The sequence below is a fragment of the Strix aluco genome, chromosome 3, assembly GCF_031877795.1.
Source record: "Strix aluco isolate bStrAlu1 chromosome 3, bStrAlu1.hap1, whole genome shotgun sequence".
Classification (NCBI taxonomy): Eukaryota; Metazoa; Chordata; class Aves; order Strigiformes; family Strigidae; genus Strix; species Strix aluco.
In genome coordinates, this window is record NC_133933.1 from 40,353,461 (window position 1) to 40,374,466 (window position 21,006).

At 36.3% G+C, this 21,006-nt stretch overlaps 1 protein-coding gene across 1 annotated transcript in view; it reads right to left on the reverse strand.

The window, feature by feature from the left end:
- TTC27 (tetratricopeptide repeat domain 27) overlaps nt 1-21,006 on the reverse strand; it is a 138,055-nt gene that overhangs the window by 109,187 nt on the left and 7,862 nt on the right. The window contains exons 3-6 of the mRNA XM_074818246.1: nt 19,881-20,010; nt 10,063-10,203; nt 7,175-7,277; nt 2,003-2,167 (exon numbers count right to left, since the gene is read on the reverse strand). Coding sequence (XP_074674347.1) covers nt 2,003-2,167; nt 7,175-7,277; nt 10,063-10,203; nt 19,881-20,010 — 539 coding nt within the window. The remainder of the gene's footprint in view (nt 1-2,002; nt 2,168-7,174; nt 7,278-10,062; nt 10,204-19,880; nt 20,011-21,006) is intronic.

Genomic DNA, 21,006 nt, shown 5'->3' on the forward strand with positions numbered 1-21,006 from the left:
CACAGACCTGGATTAAAGTGACTTAAAAAAGTATACAAGCCAAAACAAGTATGATTTATTCAAACATTTCTAAAATAACTTTGGAAAATATTGGTTCTAAATTCTCTCTTTAAGAACAGCATAAATTTCCATGCCATAATAAATGTTCAACTAGTAAGGATACAGCCATTAAAGAATAAAAACCTCTTAAAATACCTTCCTAAAAAGGAAATTCCTTCCAAAAGCCTTAAAAATGTCTTTGCTAGAGGTTGAATTTTTACATTAAAGCAAAGTCTTTTTTGATGATGTAACATTCCTTCTGTTTAGCCAAAACATGCATGTCAAATGAATTTGTCTAGAATGCCAACAATTCCCACATGTTCACTTCAGTTCATTTGCCTTCAGGTTAGACATCCTTCATAACTATTTTAATAGATTTATGGAGATAAACCACAGAACTTTAGGAGTTTCACAACATTTTTCCAAGAGGCTATATCACCACAATCTCTCTCTGGGACTAGCATAACCTCTTGGTAAAGTAATCAAAAATACACATCATTCCACTGCATCCAAACTTTTTTTTTCCCCCCTCCAAACAACAGGGTTTTTTCTACATTAGATTTAAGGAAATTATTAATCTAAAATCTAAATATTTCCTTTAAAGGGAAAAAAGCCTAACATATAGCTGTAAGTTGAGGAATATCAGTGAATAGCCACCTGCCACTTTGATTTTACTTGTTCTTAGTTAATTAAATTTTTATAGCTTGAGTATCATCACAGGCACTGATATTTTTAATAAAAACACAAGAATAATTTAGGTTAATTGTAAACAAAACCACCTTAAAATATCAAGTTTGCAGTACATGCCACACATGGAACACATCACAAACACAGTACATGTTGCACATAGGAAAAAAGGGTAAGATCAGTTGAAATGCATGGAATTCTTTAAAGCAAGTAATGTAGGAAATTCCTCCTATGTTTTAAGCAGATACCATTGAATATAATCAATTCACAGTTTTGCAAAAACATTACGCCACAAGATTTTCATTACAGATATTTTTAACATAAACCTTTAAAACCTTTGAAAAAATGAGCATGGAGTTCCACTGAAGTTGTCTGTGTTCAGTTTTGGGTTTTTTTAAACACAAATTATTAAACTGACTTGGGATAAGCAGGGGTAGCTGCAGCTCCAATCTAAATATAAAGAAACAGCCTTGAGACATACAGAGGTGTAATAGGTGAGGAGGCTGCAAGTTTCAGTTCTTTAGTCCTTTCCACTAATAACTCTATAGAAAAAAACTATATAAGGGTTTTTGCATTTCTACTCAGGACCAAGCAAAAGTTCTCACACAGAAGAATGTGCATTTTATGTCATGTTGATTGCCTAGCAAGACCAGCTAGACCAAACAGTCCCATATTTATATATGTAATTTTAAATTAAGTTACAAGTGCAGCAATCTGATCTGCCTGACTCCAAAGTATAGGTTTTGAAAGGATAATTATCAAGTCTCCACAGTGATTGAATCCTTGATATTTCTGTTCTTCAGAAATTTGACTTTTCTACTTATTTCCTGTGATAACAGTCCTGGAAGTGACTTCTAAACGCTATTTACATAGAGTAGGTCGATGGTGGAAAAACTGCATCAAAGCATCACGTAGACTTCTGTATAAGTGTCTCCAAATAAAAAAAAAAACAATCATCATGAAACCAGCTAGTTTTAGGAGTCCCATAACAAAGACAACTGGACCTAAAATTTGATATGAAACACAAGAAGGATGGATCGCAATACTACAGCTGCTCAGAAACCCATATTAGGGATGATATTGTAACCAGATGGTGTATTTCTCTTCCCTTTTCCAGCAATGCTGATTCTTAGAAGACAAATAAGTCCTACCAGTTAACAGTCGAGATTTTTCAAAATATAGTTCTTTTTTACTTGGATACATAAAAAACCCCAACAAATCATAGGTTAGTTTGGTCCAACCAACCATCGTCATAGACTGTACAAGCAAAACTTACCTGTCAGATTAACCTGCAGTTTCGTTATGTCTTTAGCTGTATTGAAACACTGTTTAGCTTTTCTATACTCATAGTAATGCAAAAATGTATAGGCACACTCAAGATGGAACTGAACTGCTAAATGCCAGCTTTCACCACCTGCGAACAAAGTTTCTGCTTCTGTCACTGCAAATTAAGAAAAAGAAAAGCTATCAGGATGCAGTCCAGGAGAATGATATTTTAAAAATACATTTAAAACACCAGGAGAGAAAGTTCGTTATACTTAAAGCAGAACTGTTGTTCTTTACACCTCCACACATTTAAAAATCCACTGTCAGTGTATAAAAGATATGCACTATTTAAAGTATTTTTCAAGTTTTATACCTAAAGATTACTACCAAAAACCCAAAAGTTTAATCTTCTCTTATACAGCAAAACTGAACTGGGATATATTCCTCTTGCAGGAAATAAACAACTCTGTCTTGAACCTACTAAAGAACGTAGGAACTCGGAATACAGAATATTGAGGTAATATCCTCCTTAAGTAGCAGGCTTCAAATGAGAAAGTTTCATCTTGAACACTGAATGGGGACTTGGGGCTCTTCAGGGTTTGGTTGTTCGTTTTTTTTGTGAATGGGTTTTTTCTTTGTTTTGGGTTTGTTTGGGTTTTTTTTTTATAATTACTGATTTACTGAGTGATTAATGATCATGTTCTCCATCTGAACAAGTACCTTCATAAATAAACCCAAAATCTTTAGGGACGAAGACTTGATAATTTTTCATCCGGCATAGAAGCATTTGTATTTCTTATATTTAAATTCTACCTATCAAAATATGGTAAATGACAAAAGAATATTCTTGCATACTAAAATACAGACAAATAAATTGAAAACAATTCATGTGAATTATTCTTAAATGGAAGTGGTTTTTTGCTTTGGGCTTTATTTATTAATTTTGCCAGAAAATAGTTATATAATAGAATTCTTTCAAAGCTCACAGCATCACAGTACCTAAAAAGACTGGTACCCAAGAGTAACATAGATGCCGTGTTACTTAATAAATGCTTAATTTTTCAAACATGCTTTATTAAGATTAGTAAAAAGTCTTACTATATGAAAAACTAATATTATCAAGGATTTTTTAAACATTTTTCTATGAGTTTTGAATTTAGAGATTGGCAGTCAACTCCAGCCCAAACAGATTTTGTTTAAACCTCCTAGGCTTTTTTCTTTTCAGTAACTGTCAATCCTCAAAATATTTCAGTTAATATAGAAAGCTGCTAAGCCTGAACATATTTTTACACAACTAGAGAAGAAACAAGTATCATAACATTCTTTTTTAATTCAGAAAATAAGAATTTGCATGGATAAAGCCTCCTAGTAACTTAAGTTTTTCGAAGTCTGAATTTAGAGATTTTGTTTAATGAAAGCAAATTGGTAATTTAAAAATATTACTCCAATGGTTTTCAACTAAAGTGGGATAGAGAATGTAGCAGGTTACAACTTAATCCTTAAAAAACCCCCTTAAATAAACTACAACTATTTAAAAACAAAGTCTGTGCAAATTAATCATTGTTTTTAACACAAAGACTATTCAAACACATTACTTGAAGATTGAGAAAGCTGAATGTTAACCTCATATTTAAGTAATGTATACTCTTCATTGAGAAACCATCTGAAGTTTTAATGCTTTTGTCCATATTTATCATTAAACACACTCTGTTTTTAAAAAGAATAATGCCCACAGGACCATAAAACATCTGCCTAACAAAATTTTTTTTTTTTTTTTTACTCTTTTTACAAAAAACAATTTCAGTAAATTATTTGGGACATCTGCCATCTTTAGCTGTTTTTCACACTCTATACATATACAATGCCACTCTGATGGTTTCCCAAAGGAGAAAAATCATATTTACATAAGGAAAAAATAAAATGGGGTTTTCTGTGAGGTATTACTAAAAGTGCTGAAAATTTTACTGAGGGTTTTATACAAATGCAAACAGATTTGCATTGCCTCTTTAGCATAGTTTGAGCCACTAAATCCTGAGGGGCCACTGTCAGTGCAACAAAGCTTACAAGATCCCAAGTGTGCAGGTACACATAGGAAAACTGCACAAAAATGCAACTTTTCAACAGAATGATTTTGATTTAATTACAAAGAAAAAAAACAAGTTATAGTCTGTAATCATACATTACTTCTTGATTTTTTCATAGCTAACAAGTTTCAATGATTTGAATATAAAATTACTTGTGCTAAAACCACATATACTGCTATAAAGAACTGAAGTGATACATCAAGAAACAGTCTTACTGCTCCCTGTCTAAGTATCATTTACTTACAGTGCTAATCCAGAAAACTTGGTAAGTTTAGGCATTTGAGACTTCAAGGACCTTTGTGGAAAGCTGAAGCTTTCATTACTAGTATTGATGTAGCACCGATGTCTCAAACGTAAGACATCCCTCTGGCATCCCATACTGTGTTTGGCACAAGGCCAAACTAATGGTAAAGTGCACTAAGCCCTGTTGGCTTTGCACAACAGCTGCTTCAGCACAGCAGGGAATCACTGCAGATGTCTTCTATTCAGGTGATGATGTTGATCCTACACTTGAGATCAATGTATTTTAAATAGAAAAGATAATTTATTCTGAATTTGAAGGTCTTTTTCTCTAGTAATTAAGACAGTTTTCTAGTCAAGTTTACACAGAACAAGCAAGTGGGTTTTTCAAAGACTATTTAAAAGGTTAAGTATTTGTTTTATGGAATATGAAGGTACTTGTTTGAAATACCAGATGGCTTTAATTAGAAAGTAAATAAACCATTAGAGGCAGCAGGCAACAAAACCTGCCTGGAAAAACTCACTACAGATTCAAGCGTACTTTACATCATCTTCTCTGAAAACCATATCCAGGAGTCTCAAAACAGGTCACCGAAAACAGACAGCTTATTGTGCTCTGTGCGTATGCAGCAGCATCCTCTACACAGATAAGGGCTGCGCAAACTATTGTACCTCTACCCAGTATGATCTAGTCAGTGAATTTTAATTAATTTTACGACTTCTCTTTCAGTTTTGTTCCCAGTTTTTAGATATTTCCAAGAAGAAACAGTAACAGTCACATAAACGTGCTACAGATTTCTCCTACAGATTTTATCTACTTAACAGAACCCCAAAGTGTTTTCATGTGCTTTGCAGTATTCAAAGTTAACATAAGAAAACTATTCTGTCAAACAAGAATTGCAGTACTCAAAACTGCAAAACCACCAGCATCTAAATATCTTTGATGCTGGCCATCTATGGGACACATACTTAGAACAACAACAAAAATTACCTAGAAATGAGCAGAAGAACATTTACAGTTTCTAAGATTTAAAAAAAATAAATTACAAACGTATCTCCTTAGCCATCCTTATCTGAATGAAGCACACCAGTACCACTTATTTCATAATATAAAATGTATAGAAATTTTTAGGTAAATATTTAGAAAGTATACAATCTAGAAGTACTGTACAACCTAACACACAAATATTCAAGCCTTACTACATTAAAACTAAGCAACAACAATTTTAACTCAAAAAGCTTACCCTTGACAATCAAACTAAGCAAAATAACCCTCTCTGAAACAGTTACCCAGCACAAAAACTCTGCTTTTAAAGTGGCTATGAGAAGTAGGTGGGAAATTAGCTTTTACAATATACCTTGGAAGTCACATTTTAAGGAATTTTTATTTTCAATGCAAGCATTTAAACAGGCTAAAATTGTAAGATTAACCCTGCTACACTGACAACACCCATTTTTGAAGTAAAACTCAATTTGCTATGATTTAATTTGGAAATTAAATATTCAATTTAGATTTAATTCTTTGCACCTGTTAAAGTCCAAACCCCATACCCAGTCCTTAGCCTATAAATTAACATGCCAAAAAATTTATCATGTGCTTAAATTACACCTGTCAATTCCTTTCTAATATGTGTATCAAATCAGCAACATTTCCAATTTTCCAAGAACTAGAAATTTTAAAGTTACAGCCTAAAGAATAAGTAGAATTTAATCTTAAGATTCCCATATCTGTGCAAGATAACTCTAGTTAGTTCAAAATTCTCTAATAAAGTATACAAAAATCTTAGTTTTCATCAACTGCTACTAAACCCTTGCACTCCAGTCCTTTTAGCACCCAGTACAAGCATTAAGTCAGCTGCTTCTTCACTGCAGAGGACCCAATAAAATCCTCTGCTCAATTTTATTACCATAGTAACATCTTTGTTACCTATTTGGAAGTTCTTCAAAGACCAAAATCCACTTCATATTTTATATGTAATTTGCATGGCCTGAATCTACATATGGTTCAGATCAAAAAAGGTCCATTAAGGTGTGGAAGGAGAGGGGAGACTTGAAACTTTGTCATTAAAGATTGCCTTCTTTGTCAAAATAAAACACACATGACAACTCATCTCTGAATGTAACAGAAAATTTCTTAAATGTAATTGGTTGGAAATTTTGGTTTTGTGAAATTAAATGAAGAACCTTTAGCTCACTGGTAAGGGGAAAATGTACATAAAAGCTTACTTTCTTTTTCCAGCTTTACCAGTTGCTGTAGCGAATTTTATTAACAGTCCATATAAGAGTTTGTTCCTCTTAGAAAAAAAACTCAAGTGATATTAATTACATTTGACATTTTAACTTTCTACATTATGCTTTTGTAAACATCAATATAGATAATACATAATTTAGTTTTAATGCTGTCTATTTTCTCTACACATAATGCAGAGAAGTAACAAATCTCAAAAGTTAGGTGGGGATAAGGACAACAGGAAAAAAGAAGTTTATCGCCCCCATGAAGATACAGAAGAACAAGGACATTGCCTTTTCAAACCCAAATGACCTTAGTTAAATAAGGAATGAAAACTGTACAGAATGGCTTCAAGTGAACTTGTGCTAGGTTAACAGTGCTAAGCACAGGGCAAGAAAAACTTTGTCTACAATGATATATTCCCATATTCATCTTAAAAGCCAGAAAATAGCATATGCCATACAAGTCCATTTCAATTTAAGTGAATTCTGTTCCCTCTCTACTCTCTGTAGTTATAGAACCGTCTGATAAGCATCATGTTGTAAGAGTTGTGCTAACAAATTCCCATCCCTCATGATAACTAACAACTGATGCTTTAGGCCAATAAACCAAGTAATTCGAAACATACCTTGTTTTATACAGGTCTGGGCAAGACTAAATAGCTCAGGTGATCTCTCCTCTAACAACTGCTGGTGAATATTCACACATCTTAGAGTCCACCAAGATAATGTCTGAAAGAAAATATGGACATTTCAAGTTAATAACAAGTATAGATCCTTTAAAAAAAAAAAAAGATAAGTGGCTTTAAAATATAGATTTCCTAATCTATTTGATTCTAACCGCTAAAAAATATAAAAACACCCAAAATAGCTGTTTTTGTATAAAAGTGAGCACTAACCTAGCATAAAGATGAACATATTCAAGCAGCTGTACAGTGCTTTAAGAGCTTCATGGCCTTTTCCTCTTAATTTCTCTAGCTGCTCTTTGAACCCTGCAAATCTTTGCAACCACAATCTGGTAAGAAACTCTGTGAACAGAAGATAAAAGAAATACTTGTGTGTGCTTATTTTGGAGCAGTCACTTGCTACTTTGATTTCATACCTCCTCATTCTTGTAACAGAAAAAGACAAAAAAAAAAAAAAAAAGGTGTTTCCTACTTAACTTCTTTCATGTCACATTCATGATTTTAATAGACAGCCATGATCTCACACTTCAGTAATCCTTCCAGCCTGAAGAGGATCTTAGACTATTTAGTTACTTTTTGTATGGAAGCCATTCAGTATTTCTGATTACCCAATGTTGTCCTTCTATGCATTTTTCCCTGTTCTGTTTAATCTTTTTTTAATTCTTCAGGTGGGGGTAGAAAGGAGACCAAGAGATGTGGAAGAGGACCAGAACTGCTCATGAGAACACCTTACAATCACAATTTAAAGTATTAATATTTGTATGTGAAGTTTCAGAAGGGCAAATACCTTACTGAATTGAGTAATTGTTCTATAGTAGAGCTGAATCACAGCTCAGGAAATACCTGATTTTAGAAAGCTATGTAGACAAAATATAAGTTCCCCAGCATATCTTATCCCTCTCTAGCTGCACCAGGTGGAGATGTATGGAAAAGCTAACTGATAATACAAAATTCTCAAAATTATACTTAAAGATTTCATCTGTGAACACGGGGTATACCTCTACACAGGCTCTAATGATTACTAGTTATTCCGCTACTGTTGCACACCATTTTCTGTGAAACAGATGTTTGATTGCTTCTGAGAGGAGCTATCTTCTGAACTTTTTACACAGGTATGCTTACATCAGACTGACCTAAGGGCTGTACCATATTCAAGCATAAACATCTAAACCAATCACATGTAGTTGACTGTAATGTCCCTAGAAAGGAACCATCAAAAAGAATAATAGCATCTATTTCAAAAACCAATGAAAAATGACTTTTGATATCAAGCTGTACAGACTAAAAGCACACAGACTTTGTGAATAAGGTCAAATCCCAACATTTCACCACTTATTTAGAAAACCTAAAGGCAATTTAAATAAGAAGGTTCAAATTACTTCAGTTTAGCTTTATATAATGAAGTATTCATTTTCCCATACAAGTGAGTATCCAGCTTAATGATACAATTCCCTAAGGCCTGATGCTTGCCACTCAGAAATGTTAGAAAGAACACGTTTATAAAGTTTCAGGTAAGCTAGCTGAGCTCTGTACAATATTCTATCAGCAATGTTAAGTTTTTTGGGAGCCAAGTTAAAAATTTTTGGATGACTTTTAAGCATTTAATCTTCCATGCACAATAGCATTTTTGAATAAAACAGAGCTTTATTAATGCTTTAGATAATATATTTTGAAGTATTTTACCTTGCTTTAAATTTATTTGCACTAACCTTAAAGAAGCAAAAGTATTAAGAGACTTCCTTTGAATCAAGCCGAAACAAGAAAGAATGGCAAGCTTTAATTGCTACATTGACCTGTTGATGAAAGTAGATTTTATCTGGTGTTGCCTTTGAACTACTATCCAAACTTGATGTAGCCACAAGTAAATGAACCTCCACTGGGTAGAAGGCGGGCCCCCATTATGTCAGTCTGAGGAGAGACAGCAAGGGATTTCTCTATACCAGGTACACTTTCTGCTTCCCTGACTGACCCAATTGCTGAAATTCAACAGCACTCATCTGTGAATAACAGGGAAAGCGATGGAAGAGCTTGGCTTCCAGAAATGCAGTACAGCCAACATCTCCCACACAGTTTAATTCATCACTCATACAAAGACTCAGCTGGGAATGGATGTTGTCAGCCAAGCATAAAGAGGGACCATGTGGCATTTTGATCTCTAGCCAAATTCTGTTCAAATGGAATGCAATAAAGAGAAGTTGCTGCTGTTAAAAGTCCCCAAGTTCCAGACAGTCCTGCTACCAACCAGCCTGCCGCTAAACTACAAAGGAGGTAGAGACGAAAACGCTCTCAAGAAGAGGTTCAACGTATCTTCTTGTTTTTAATGTACAAGCAAACAGCAAATTAAGGTAGCCTCCACATGGATGCCTCTGCAGAAGAGGTAAAGGACAGTGACAATCAAGAGGACTTCTTTGGCATCTAGATCTCATGGCTTAGAATTCATACAGTAATGGTTAACTATCCCAGAGTTTGTTAAAAACGAGATCGTATACGTATGCTGCATTACAAGGCATTCCCCCCATGCCCCATCAAATGTCACAAAGTACGTGTCTTTTTAAAAGTGGCTTCCTATTACATTTTCTAATTTTTCCAGGTAATGAAGGCATCTTTCTTCTCTTTTGTGGAAGACAGTGCCAAAATAGCTTATCTTTAAGAAAAAGATACTTCTATTTAATTGTAATCACTTTGTCTGAACTGTTTCTTAGAGGGAAAAACCTCAGAGCTACAGAAAAAGAAATGGAAGTTATACTGATCCAATGAGATATGATGAAAAGAATGAGAGAACCAATTAATGAGTAGCTGGCAGTCATAATCATTAGTCACATATTTCTTACCTGAAGAGCTGCAAGTTTGTGTCTTGAATTCACAAGGATTATCCTGGCTACAAGCAGCAAAATAGGATGAGAAGTCAAGGTATAGACTGATTCACCATCTAGAACCAGCATCTTCAGAATAGCTGCCTGCAGCATTTTTGGCTGAAAGAATAATGAAAAAAAATGACAAGTTTCAGGAAACATAAGTAAGTTTATAAACAAATCACATAATAAAGAATTAGGAAAAATAACTATTCATGTATTTAAGGAAAAAGTCTGCTCAAAACATTAAAAAAAAAAAAAAAAAAATCACTGTCTCTTGGAGTCTCAACCTTTTGCCACGTCATGGTGCCTGGTGAATTCTGCCTTGTTTCTTGCTGTCCTGATACACCATATCAAGGTGATTTGAAAGACTCTGATTTCCTTCTGCCTGAAATGTGTATGTCCGGTCAACACTATTCCCAAACACATTCCAGTAATATAATTCCATGATCTAAGTAGAAAAGCTTCTGGGAAATCCATGCCATTCAATTTTTAATTACAAAAATAAAATAATTGGTTAATTAAACTAATCCTATAACACTCAAATACACTAGCTATTCCTCCAGTGATGTCAGTATATGTTATCTTCCTCTTTCCCCAGAGGGAGCTTCCTGCTGGAGTGGCATCAGGGCAGCAGTATTAAAGCCATTCTTCCTTTTGTCCAATAAATAAAAACCTCTCCCTGCTTTGGATGCTTTCCTGTATGACATTCCCTACAGTAATTCTTTTACTTAATGGGCTTGAAGTAGCTCTCCAGGGAAATCTGTCTCTCAATGGTGACAGTCATCTGACAGTCACCTATTCTTCTCTCCCTTTTAATGCAATGAAAGCATTCATGCAGTTTATACTCAGACTCAGAGAGAGATCAGTTCATCAGTTTATTCCTAGTTCTCATATGGCAGGTTTCATTTGCAAACTAAAAAAAAAAAAAAAAAGTACAGCTTTTGTTTTCAGTTGATATGAAAGAAGCAAAAAAGGGAATGGAAGGGAAAGAGAAGATGAGAAGGTTAAATGACAGCTTGCAGTGAAATCACTTGCCTGAGAAAGATTCTTATTCAGTCCACATAATCAGGATAGAAGTTATTTGAATCACATTTCAGCCTTTAAAACTAAATTAATAATGTAATTCCCTGGTTATGTGAAACTCTTTTCAATAACTTTACCAACAGGTTTCATTAAAGACAAAAGTTCTTAAGCCACATTATTTCCCTAGTTTGCTTTTTAATGACCAGGTACTCATCAGGCTTTTTTTCCTGATTTGCTTTGCTTAATTATTTATCTTGCATTAACATTGAAAATACTTTTGCTTTGTAGACAAGTACCCAGGACTTTAAATTATTTACTCAAAGTGGAATTCTTGCATGACATCACTGCAGTCATTTGAATCCCACCATGGAAAACAAAGTTTACAATAGTCTGACAAACCACTTGAGAATAAAAGGAAAATGCAAAGTGGAAATATACCAGATCCATCCCACCTCTAGTGATTCAGAAAGGAACAGCCTTACCAACATGTCTACTCTGATTTTGAGAGGGAAAGTCATCAATCAGTACTTCTAAAGATTCATTTTTAAAATACACACACAGATATAATAGGACACTTAACATAATTTTCAGTTTAACTTGAACTTTTTTTTTCCATCTGCTCCATTTTGATTCTTTCTATAATTAGAGCAGACTGTACTTAAAATACTCAAAAAGCAAAGAAGCTATAAGGTTTGCTATAGAATCATTTTCTAAAACAGCCTTGCTGTGCTATAGTAATCTACACTTGTTTAAGCACTGTAGCAACCAATTAATCTCAAATTCACGTTTCAAATTCTTTCACTGGAGAGCTCAGTCCAGCTAACATCACAAGGAATGCAATGAGGGAAGGAGGGAGGGAGAAGGGAGACATGTCACAGCCTTGACAATAAGTCAACAAGCCTCAGAGCCAAAGAACTGCTGTCTTATATTTTAACAAATCCACATTCTTTTCCATGAAGCAAATCCCACACAGGAAAGCAGACATCCTTTTCTTTTAGCTGAGAAGCCCTAAACCAACATTCATTCTTCTAACTTTTGCTCTAAAACTGCATTATCAGTGCAGAATTCTAAAAACAGAATTTACTGCCATAAGGTAGTCTTTAAGGTGAGAGAACAGCTACATTATAGAAAACGTAGACATTTAAGCTTTTACGGCTTCAAGGGCTGAAAAGTTAGGAATCAAGTCCACAGAAATCCCTAAAACATTGGCTAAGAGTAAAAAGAAATTATGAGTTTGTCATCTTGTGTTTAAACACTTAAATATTCAAAGTGTTGAACCTATCTCATACAACTCAAAAGTTTCACATATCTTAAAACGGCCACAACCCAAGACTTGCTAACACAATGTTCCTGACCTAGTAAATCTGGGTTAAAGTGTTGAGTCTTTCCATTCTTCACCAGATTTGCCATCAAAATGTGTAATTATTTTATTCAGGAATAATTTTCTTAAAGCACAGAAACACATACTATGTAAGTACTTTATCAACATATGCTGAGGAATCTCCGAGGCAATCATCCAGTTTCTGTTGGACCTGCAGGCGGTTCTGTTTGACCACTTCTGGACTAAATACAGACAGATTAAGATCAATTCAATCCAAATACACATTTTTTTAATCTCTGAAAGACAGCTGGTTATGTATTCAACTTCCACACTTAATGGCTACTGTTAAGTAACTACTACTAAAGCTCTAAATCAACTGCAAGCTGGACAGTACTCTTGGCTATTTCAGTTTTAATAGTATTTCAGAAGTATTTCCCAGTACTACTGTTGCCACCTGAATATTGATGACAATCAGAAAAACACTTCTGCCATTCATATTCAATAGCTCTGCGAATAGAGAACATGAGAATTTTAGTTTAGAGGCTTCATGTTCTTTTCTTGCTAATGATACTGATTAGAGGCAAAGTGAGCATTTGGTATGCTTTTACTTTTGTATAAGGTCTGCTCTGATCTGGTCTTCCTAAGGTTTCATCAACTCTTTCTCAGTCTCAGGGATCCTTCCCCTAAATCTTAAAAAGGTAAGTGCAGACATAAACAGATGTAGAAAAAAGTCAGACTAAAGGCTTGGGAAGAATTAATTAAAAAATGGGGGTGAGGAGTGTGGGGGGGGGGGGGTGGGCACAAGGGAGAAGCAGAAACAAACTGTCAAATAAGGAATCCGTATGTGACTACTAACCCTTATATACTGGGCTTCTCAGATTTTAAACAGTACAAAGACTACTGTACAACAATTTGTCATCTGGCAAAGCTAAGGGGATACATCTTCCAGAATAACAGAGGATGTACTGAGGTTACCAGCCAAAGATTTGGTCCTTTGGAACAGAATTCACTCTTTACTCTAGACTTTAGGGGATGGAAAAACTGGTTTTGTTGTAAATGCTTCTCCAGCTTTCTGCAAAGGAAATAAGATTACATTGGAGGCTGTCTCCATCTCCATGATCCAAACCACCAACAGATAACCCATGTAGAGCTGAGTTTTAGACTGAAGATAATAAAGGTAAGCTAGTGTAAGCAAGTCTTCCCTGAGAGTGCTACATGTAGAAGCAGTTAAGTTACAAATGTTCTTGCTCATATTCCCTAGAAGGGTGAGTTTGCTCCATTTTTAAGAGAGTATTTTCCAAGTGGCTGCATTAAGAACCTCTCTTCCATATTCATAGCAAGGGAATGTAGGGCAAGACTGTAGGCTACTTGGGCAGATTATCTCTGCTTATAAGGCTGCCTCCACATTTAGCCTTTATCATCCATCCTTATATTCCCCACAAGAGGGAGAAATTTGCAAAATCTTCAAAGCATGTATCTTGCTGGTCACTGGTATTCAAACAGCACATCAGTCAGCCTAAAATTCAACTCTTTCTTCTTTATGGCTAGTTTATGCTAATGGAAGCTGAGCATCTGGGTCTGGAAGAAGGAATTCTCAACAAGGAATTCCTTGAATTAACAAAACTAAGGAATCGTAATGGATTTGAGATAGTAGTACTACATAGTACATTGGTGTTTTTCATATGAATCATGAACATGGCTATCGATATCAACAAAAGTGTGGTAATATTTCAGTCTCTTCCAGCAAAAGGATCAAATAACGCATAAAAGAAGCAATAATACAAGTATAAGGAAAAAGAATTATCCAAATGCATTCCAAAACTCATTATTTGGAATCAACCTGGAAGTTACAAAAAGGCCAGCAGGAGCTATTGATATATGTATCTGGAGGATTCCTACCAGTTATTAACATGTATTATCAATTAACACATTGGGATCCTCTTCCAGATGGAGCTTCTGACTGTTACCAAATATATCCTACTTGTGAGTATGAAATCAGACAACAAACAATTAAAGCAGCTTGTCCTCACAACATTCTTATAGTCATCGGTGGTCGTAATTAGTCCTACTACACAGTTTTCAGTTCATCTACTGAAAATACTAAACTCAATTGTATGAGCTAACACACAGAAACTCCAAAACTTAAGGCAGAGTAAGTATGCTCAAACTTCAACAGTTCTGTACCTTTTATTCCCTTACATGCAAAGAGACAGTGACAGTTTTGTAAGACACAAGGAGACTATTACTATATCCCACTTATTATAAGCATTTAGCTCATTAAAAATGTTATAGTCTAATCCCAGCAAGTTCAAAGCCAGAACTGTTAATCCATTTTAACTGAAATCCATTACTTCTTAAATCTTCCTTTAACACAATCCACGTATTAAAAAACTCAAGGTAGTATCAGTCAGACTATTAACTGGTATGGTAAAGCCTCAAAGTTATTTTTGAAAACTGAAAGACACCTAATAACTAAAAGGTTAGCTGGTTTTCTGTTTAGAAATTACTGAATTTCTTTTATGTGTGGACTCAAAAGAGAAAAGCACAAGCCAGTTCTGCAGGACATAAAAAGAAATCCTAACAGAGTACATGAACATAACCATAATTTACAAAGAAGGCTGGAATCAATTTGGGGTATGGGAAATAATGTACACATACTCATGGATATTGTTCATGGAAGACATCCAAGAGGCCCCTACCAGCAACTTATCTAAGAGAGGCTATTTTATTTGTTCTCCACTGAAATTAATTACAGTCTCATGCAGTCTTAATGCACTCATAAGAAATTGATGATGCATTCAGAAGTTGTCTGGGAGCAGAAATGAAACTATGCCACTGATCTTGAGGTGAAACTTTCAAAGGATACAACTGGCAGCAGTTATATAGCCTGAAAATGTAACATCAAGACTAATCCAATAAAGTGTTCTGAAAATAAGAATAACAGTTTTGAAAATATTCCTGAAATAAATGAGACATTGTAAGGCTGAAAGTTAATGATATTACTCGAGTGCCATTAAAAGTCATATAATGGACAACCACAGAATCACAGAATCATCTAGGTTGGAAAGGACCTTGAAGATCATTTAGTCCAACCGTTAACCTAGCACTGACAGATCCCAACTACACCATGTCCCTCAGTGCTATGTCAACCCAACTCTTAAACACCTCCAGGGATGGGGACTCCACCACCTCCCTGGGCAGCCCATTCCAACGCCTAGCAACCTGTTCTGTAAAGAAATGCTTCCTAATATCCAGTCTAAACCTTCCCTGGTGCAACTTGAGGTCATTCCCTCTTGTCTTATAGTTCATTACTTGGTTAAAGAGACTCATCCCCAGCTCTCTGCAACCTCCTTTCAGGTAGTTGTAGAGGGCGATGAGGTCTCCCCTCAGCCCCCTCTTCTCCAGACTAAACAACCCCAGTTCCTTCAGCCGCTCCTCGTACGACATGTGCTCCAGGCCCTTCACCAGCTTTGTTGCCCTTCTCTGGACATGCTCGAGTAATTCAATGTCCTTTTTGTAATGAGGGGCCCAAAACTGAACACAGTCATCGAGGTGCGGCCTCACCAGTGCCGAGTACAGGGGTAAGATCACTTCCCTGTCCCTGCTGGCCATGCTATTTCTGATGCAAGCCAGGATGCCATCGGCCTTCTTGGCCACCTGGGCACACTGCTGGCTCATATTCAGCCGGCTGTCAATCAACACCCCCAGGTCCCTCTCTGACTGGCAGCTCTCCAGCCACTCCTCCCCAAGCCTGTAGCTCTGCTGGGGGTTGTTGTGGCCCAAGTGCAGCACCCGGCATTTGGCCTTATTGAAGCTCATACAGTTGGCCTTAGGCCATCGCTCCAGCCTGTCCAAATCCCTCTGCAGAGCCTCCCTACCCTCGAGCAGATCAACCAGGGGATCAGGCCTAGTCAGCATGGGTTAATGAAAGGCAGGTCCTGCCTGACAAACCTGATCTCCTTCTTTGACAAAATGATCCAACTATTGGACAAGGGAAAAGCTGTGGATATTGTCTACCTGGATTTTTGAAAAGCATTCGACACAGTTCCCCATAGGATTCCCATAGAAAAACTGGCTGCCCATGGCCTGGATGAGCGAACGGTCTGCTGGGTCAAGCACTGGCTGGATGGACGGTCCCAGAGAGTGGCGGTCAATGGAGCTAAATCCAGCTGGCGGCCGGTCACAAGTGCTGTTCCTCAGGGCTTGGCGTTGGGACCATTTCTGTTCAACATCTTTATTGATGATCTTGATAAGGACATAGAGTGTATCATCAGTAAATTTGCAGATGACACCAAGTTAAGCGGGAGTGTTGATCTGCATGAGGATAGGGAGGCACTACAGAGAGACTTGGATAGATTGGACCGCTGGGCCAACATTAACAGGATGAGCTTCAGCAAGGCCACGTGCCAGGTCCTGCACTTGGGCCACAACAACCCCATGCATCGCTACAGGCTTGGGGAGGTGTGGCTGGAGAGCTGTCTGGAAGAGAAGGATCTGGGGGTTCTAACTGACAAACAGCTGGACATGAGCCAGCAGTGTGCCCAGGTGGCCAAGAAAGCCAACGGCATCCTGGCTTGTATTAGAAATAGTGTGACCAGCAGAAGTAGGGAGGTGATAGTCCCCCTGTACTCTGCACTGGTGAGGCCACACCTGGAGTATTGTGTCCAGTTTTGGGCACCTCAAAACAAGAGAGATACCGAGGTGCTGGAGCGAGTGCAGAGGAGGGCGATGAAGCTGGTGAAGGGCCTGGAGAACAGATCCTATGAGGAGCTGGGACTGTTCAGTTTGAGGAAGAGAAGGCTAAGGGAAGACCTCATCACTCTCTACAGCTACCTGAAAGGACATTGTAGAGAGGTTGGTGCTGGTCTCTTCTCACAGGTAATCAGTGACAGAACAAGGGGGAACGGCTTTAAACTCCAACAGGGGAGGTTCAGGCTGGACATTAGGAAAAAATTTTTCACAGAAAGAGTGGTCAGACAGTGGAATAGGCTGCTCAGGGAGGTGGTGGAGTCACCATCCCTGGATGTGTTTAAGGGTCATTTAGATGAGCTGTTGGGGGATATGGTGTAGGGGAGAACTTTGTAGAGTAGGGCTGATGGTTGGACTTGATGATCCCAAGGGTCTTTTCCAACCTGAATGATTCTATGATACTTAGAGCAGGCTAAAAGAATCATGAAGACATTATTTTTTAACCTTGGCATGGGAAAAGATCTTTTTTGTCTGAAAACCTGAAAAATGGAAGGTCTATTTAAAAAGGGATTGTATCAGTCTTGATGACAGAATATGGAAGATTACAACAGATGGAGAAAGTTAGTTATATTTTTAACCCACTTTTTCTAAATATCTGTGTGTGCTAGGCAGAAAGATGGATTAACAGAAGCACAAAAATGTCAGTTTATCAAGATGTTCATTTTTACAGAGTGTTTATAAGCTAAGAATCCTTGGAAAGAAAAGTAAGTACATAAAGATAATTCAAAACATACAAAAGCTTTTGAATTAAGATGTTTAATAACGAAGAGAACCGGATATTACATTTTAGCACATGTTTAGTGCTCCTGGAAAAAAAAACCCACTAACATTTCAGAAGAAGATATAGATAGCAGTAATATAAATAAAGGTACCTACTTCTGCCTGAATGCAAAAATAGCTAAACCTTGCAGCAATATCAAAGTCTGATGCAGTATGCATTAGAAATCAAGCATTCTCGAGTCTGTTTTCCTTTATAATCTCTTGCCAATTTAGTTTCTGAAATACCACCTCTGCATAAGCAAACAGCTTTCAATGCATTACATTCACAGCCACAGCAGAGACATAACAGAAACAGGATACATGTATTCCCTTATTCAACAGGCAGTTAGTATCTCATTCTTCCATTAAGACAGACAATAAATGGGATGATTAATAGAAATTATGAACATTGCATTTTACAGGTCTGAACTCTGTCAATGACGGCAATTCTGTGACTATTATCTTGGGCTGCAGCCTCTGTGTTAGACTGCAGCCTGCACATATATACTAACATAGAATATTGGAGTTCTTCTGTAAACCGAACTCACAGATTATAAGAATATTTTAATACTATAATCTTAAAGATTATAAACAAATTATAAGGAGAATGGAAGAAATGAGTTTGCATTTCTTATTTTTTTATTATAAAGGCAAATTGAACTCCTCTTCCCTGAGAAATAGCATACTTTAAAATTTCTGCTAATTCATTCTGCACCCTAGAAGGTTTAGTACACATGGTTTCCGCTGTTTCCACTGTTACTTATTTAGTCATCACAAAATGAGATTTGAATTTCTAGTATCAAAAACTGAGCAAAAAATGTCTACATATACACCATGTCAGCTCTAAAAGATAAACCAAACTGATGAACACCTATTTTAAAAAAAGGGGGAGAGATTTACGTGATTTAGTTATTTAGAAATACAACCTTGCAAACAAGCCTAGGGCAGGACTTTATGAATTACGGAATTCTTGCAAAAACATGCCACAATAATGCCATAGATCCGATGGTTCTATGTCAAACTTTTCATATACTCAAACTCCCCTTCATTCCACAGTTCACAGCATTTGCATTGCTCATGGTCCTACCTTATTCACAGTGATACTCTAAATTCAGACTCATGCATTAGCAGAGACTAGTCATATGTTCTTCCCTGACATGCTGCAGTAATCAGTATTTTACCACAGCTTTAATTCCAAGAGAAAAATTAATGCTCAGGAAACTGTGCTGAACCACAGGTGCAGGAGAGTCACAAGATGGAGTATGGTACTGCCATGAGAAACAATATATGCATCTCACGGAAAATAAGTTATGGTGTTAATTAGTTTTTTACATTAAAAGATGCCAAAGTAAATAAAATTGACAGCTCTCACTTTCATCTCCTACATTCCCACCCTCTTCCAAAAGCTCTATTTGAGTTAGCATTTTCGTACTAATACTACTACAATTCACTTGGCATCATCCATGAGCCTAACAGGATACTGAGCATCCAAATCTACTGTTCTCTTAGTATCTGCCAGATATTCTGCTATTTGCAAGATATGCAGCTTCTACCTTACCCTAAGGAGAAAAAATTTCTAAGCCATTTATAAATATCTATCTTTAATCCAGCTAAGAACACATGCCAAAATAAATAAGAAGTTTATTGACTGCAAATGCCCTTCGAGTAAATGCTCCCATGTAATAAACATATCTTTTCCATACAAAAACATCATCTCCAGCAGGAAATCTCTTAAGCAGAGAAACAGAGTAACTACTTTTTGGATGCTCAGAAATCTGATATAACTGAAGATGCTTGCAATAGAAGCCACTAGGATCAACAATCAAGGCAATTCATTCTAGCACTGCGCCTCACAGAAGCCTTCTCTGACACATCTATGTGTTATGGCTATTTGCAAAAAGCAGTGACGATAAAAGGACAGCTGATTAAAATCCAAGTATACCTCACTGAATTTTTGTAACAATGCAGGTGGCAAAAAGTCCTGAAGCTTTAATTGAACAGGAGGCCCAGTCCAATTGCTTTGAACGAAGAGCTGCAAACTGCCCACACCAAGTAGAAACATCAGCCTCTGCCTGTAATATAGATAAGAAATGCAATTAGCAATGTATTACATTTTTAATTAAGGTTACAAGATCTGATTAACTCTCATACTAATTCAAAATCCTCAGCCTTAAAAAAAAATATCACTCGTTAGGAAAATACAGTGAATGTAGTATTCAAGAATGCACATGGGGAACTAAAAGGTTTAGAAATATGTTTGTTTATAATGGTTGTAATTAATGACAAACATTTTGGAAGCAGTTAGTTCAAATGTTTGGAAATTTAAGGCTGTATATAACTATCAGAGACCGGGAGATCAGCATAGGATTCAAATTATCCCATACTTGCCTACTGCACGTTGTTATATTTTCTTAATAAAAAAATGAAATGAACATAAAAAAAGTTCAAAACTATCACCTCCAAGTTGGTTCAGATACTTTGGCATCAGATGTTCTCTCATTCAATCATGATTTTTAATTTAAATCATAATATTTTATTTAAAGACGGAATTATGAGACTGTTTCATTCCTGAAACCAAGTACGGTAAAATTTTCCTTATTTACAAGACTGATCCCATCTAACATCACGATGATATTATTTCTTTATGGACCTACAGTAACAAATAATCTTATGCGGTCTGCAGAAGGCACAGCACAATCCCTCAGAATCTAATGGTCCATTTAACAGGTATAGACTTTTAGGAGATTTACACAAACTTTTGGTTTGTTTATGTTTTCTTAATGACTTAGAACCTTATTGTGTTATAACCAGTCATGTGCCAACAAGGGTGCTGTCACATATATAACATGCCTCCTGCCTACAAAAAGTTAACATTTTAATTGAGCTGGTTTGATATAAAAGTGGTATGTTAAGGAGCATGACTGAATTGGAAAAACCTAGTCTTTTACTTTTTTTCTCAGTGACTTAAAGACACAAGAGTCCTCCAAATGGAAACAAAAGGATAAAGTGTTATACAACCCCTAAAAATACAAAGTCAAATAGAAAAGCCACACACAAACAAGTGGCTG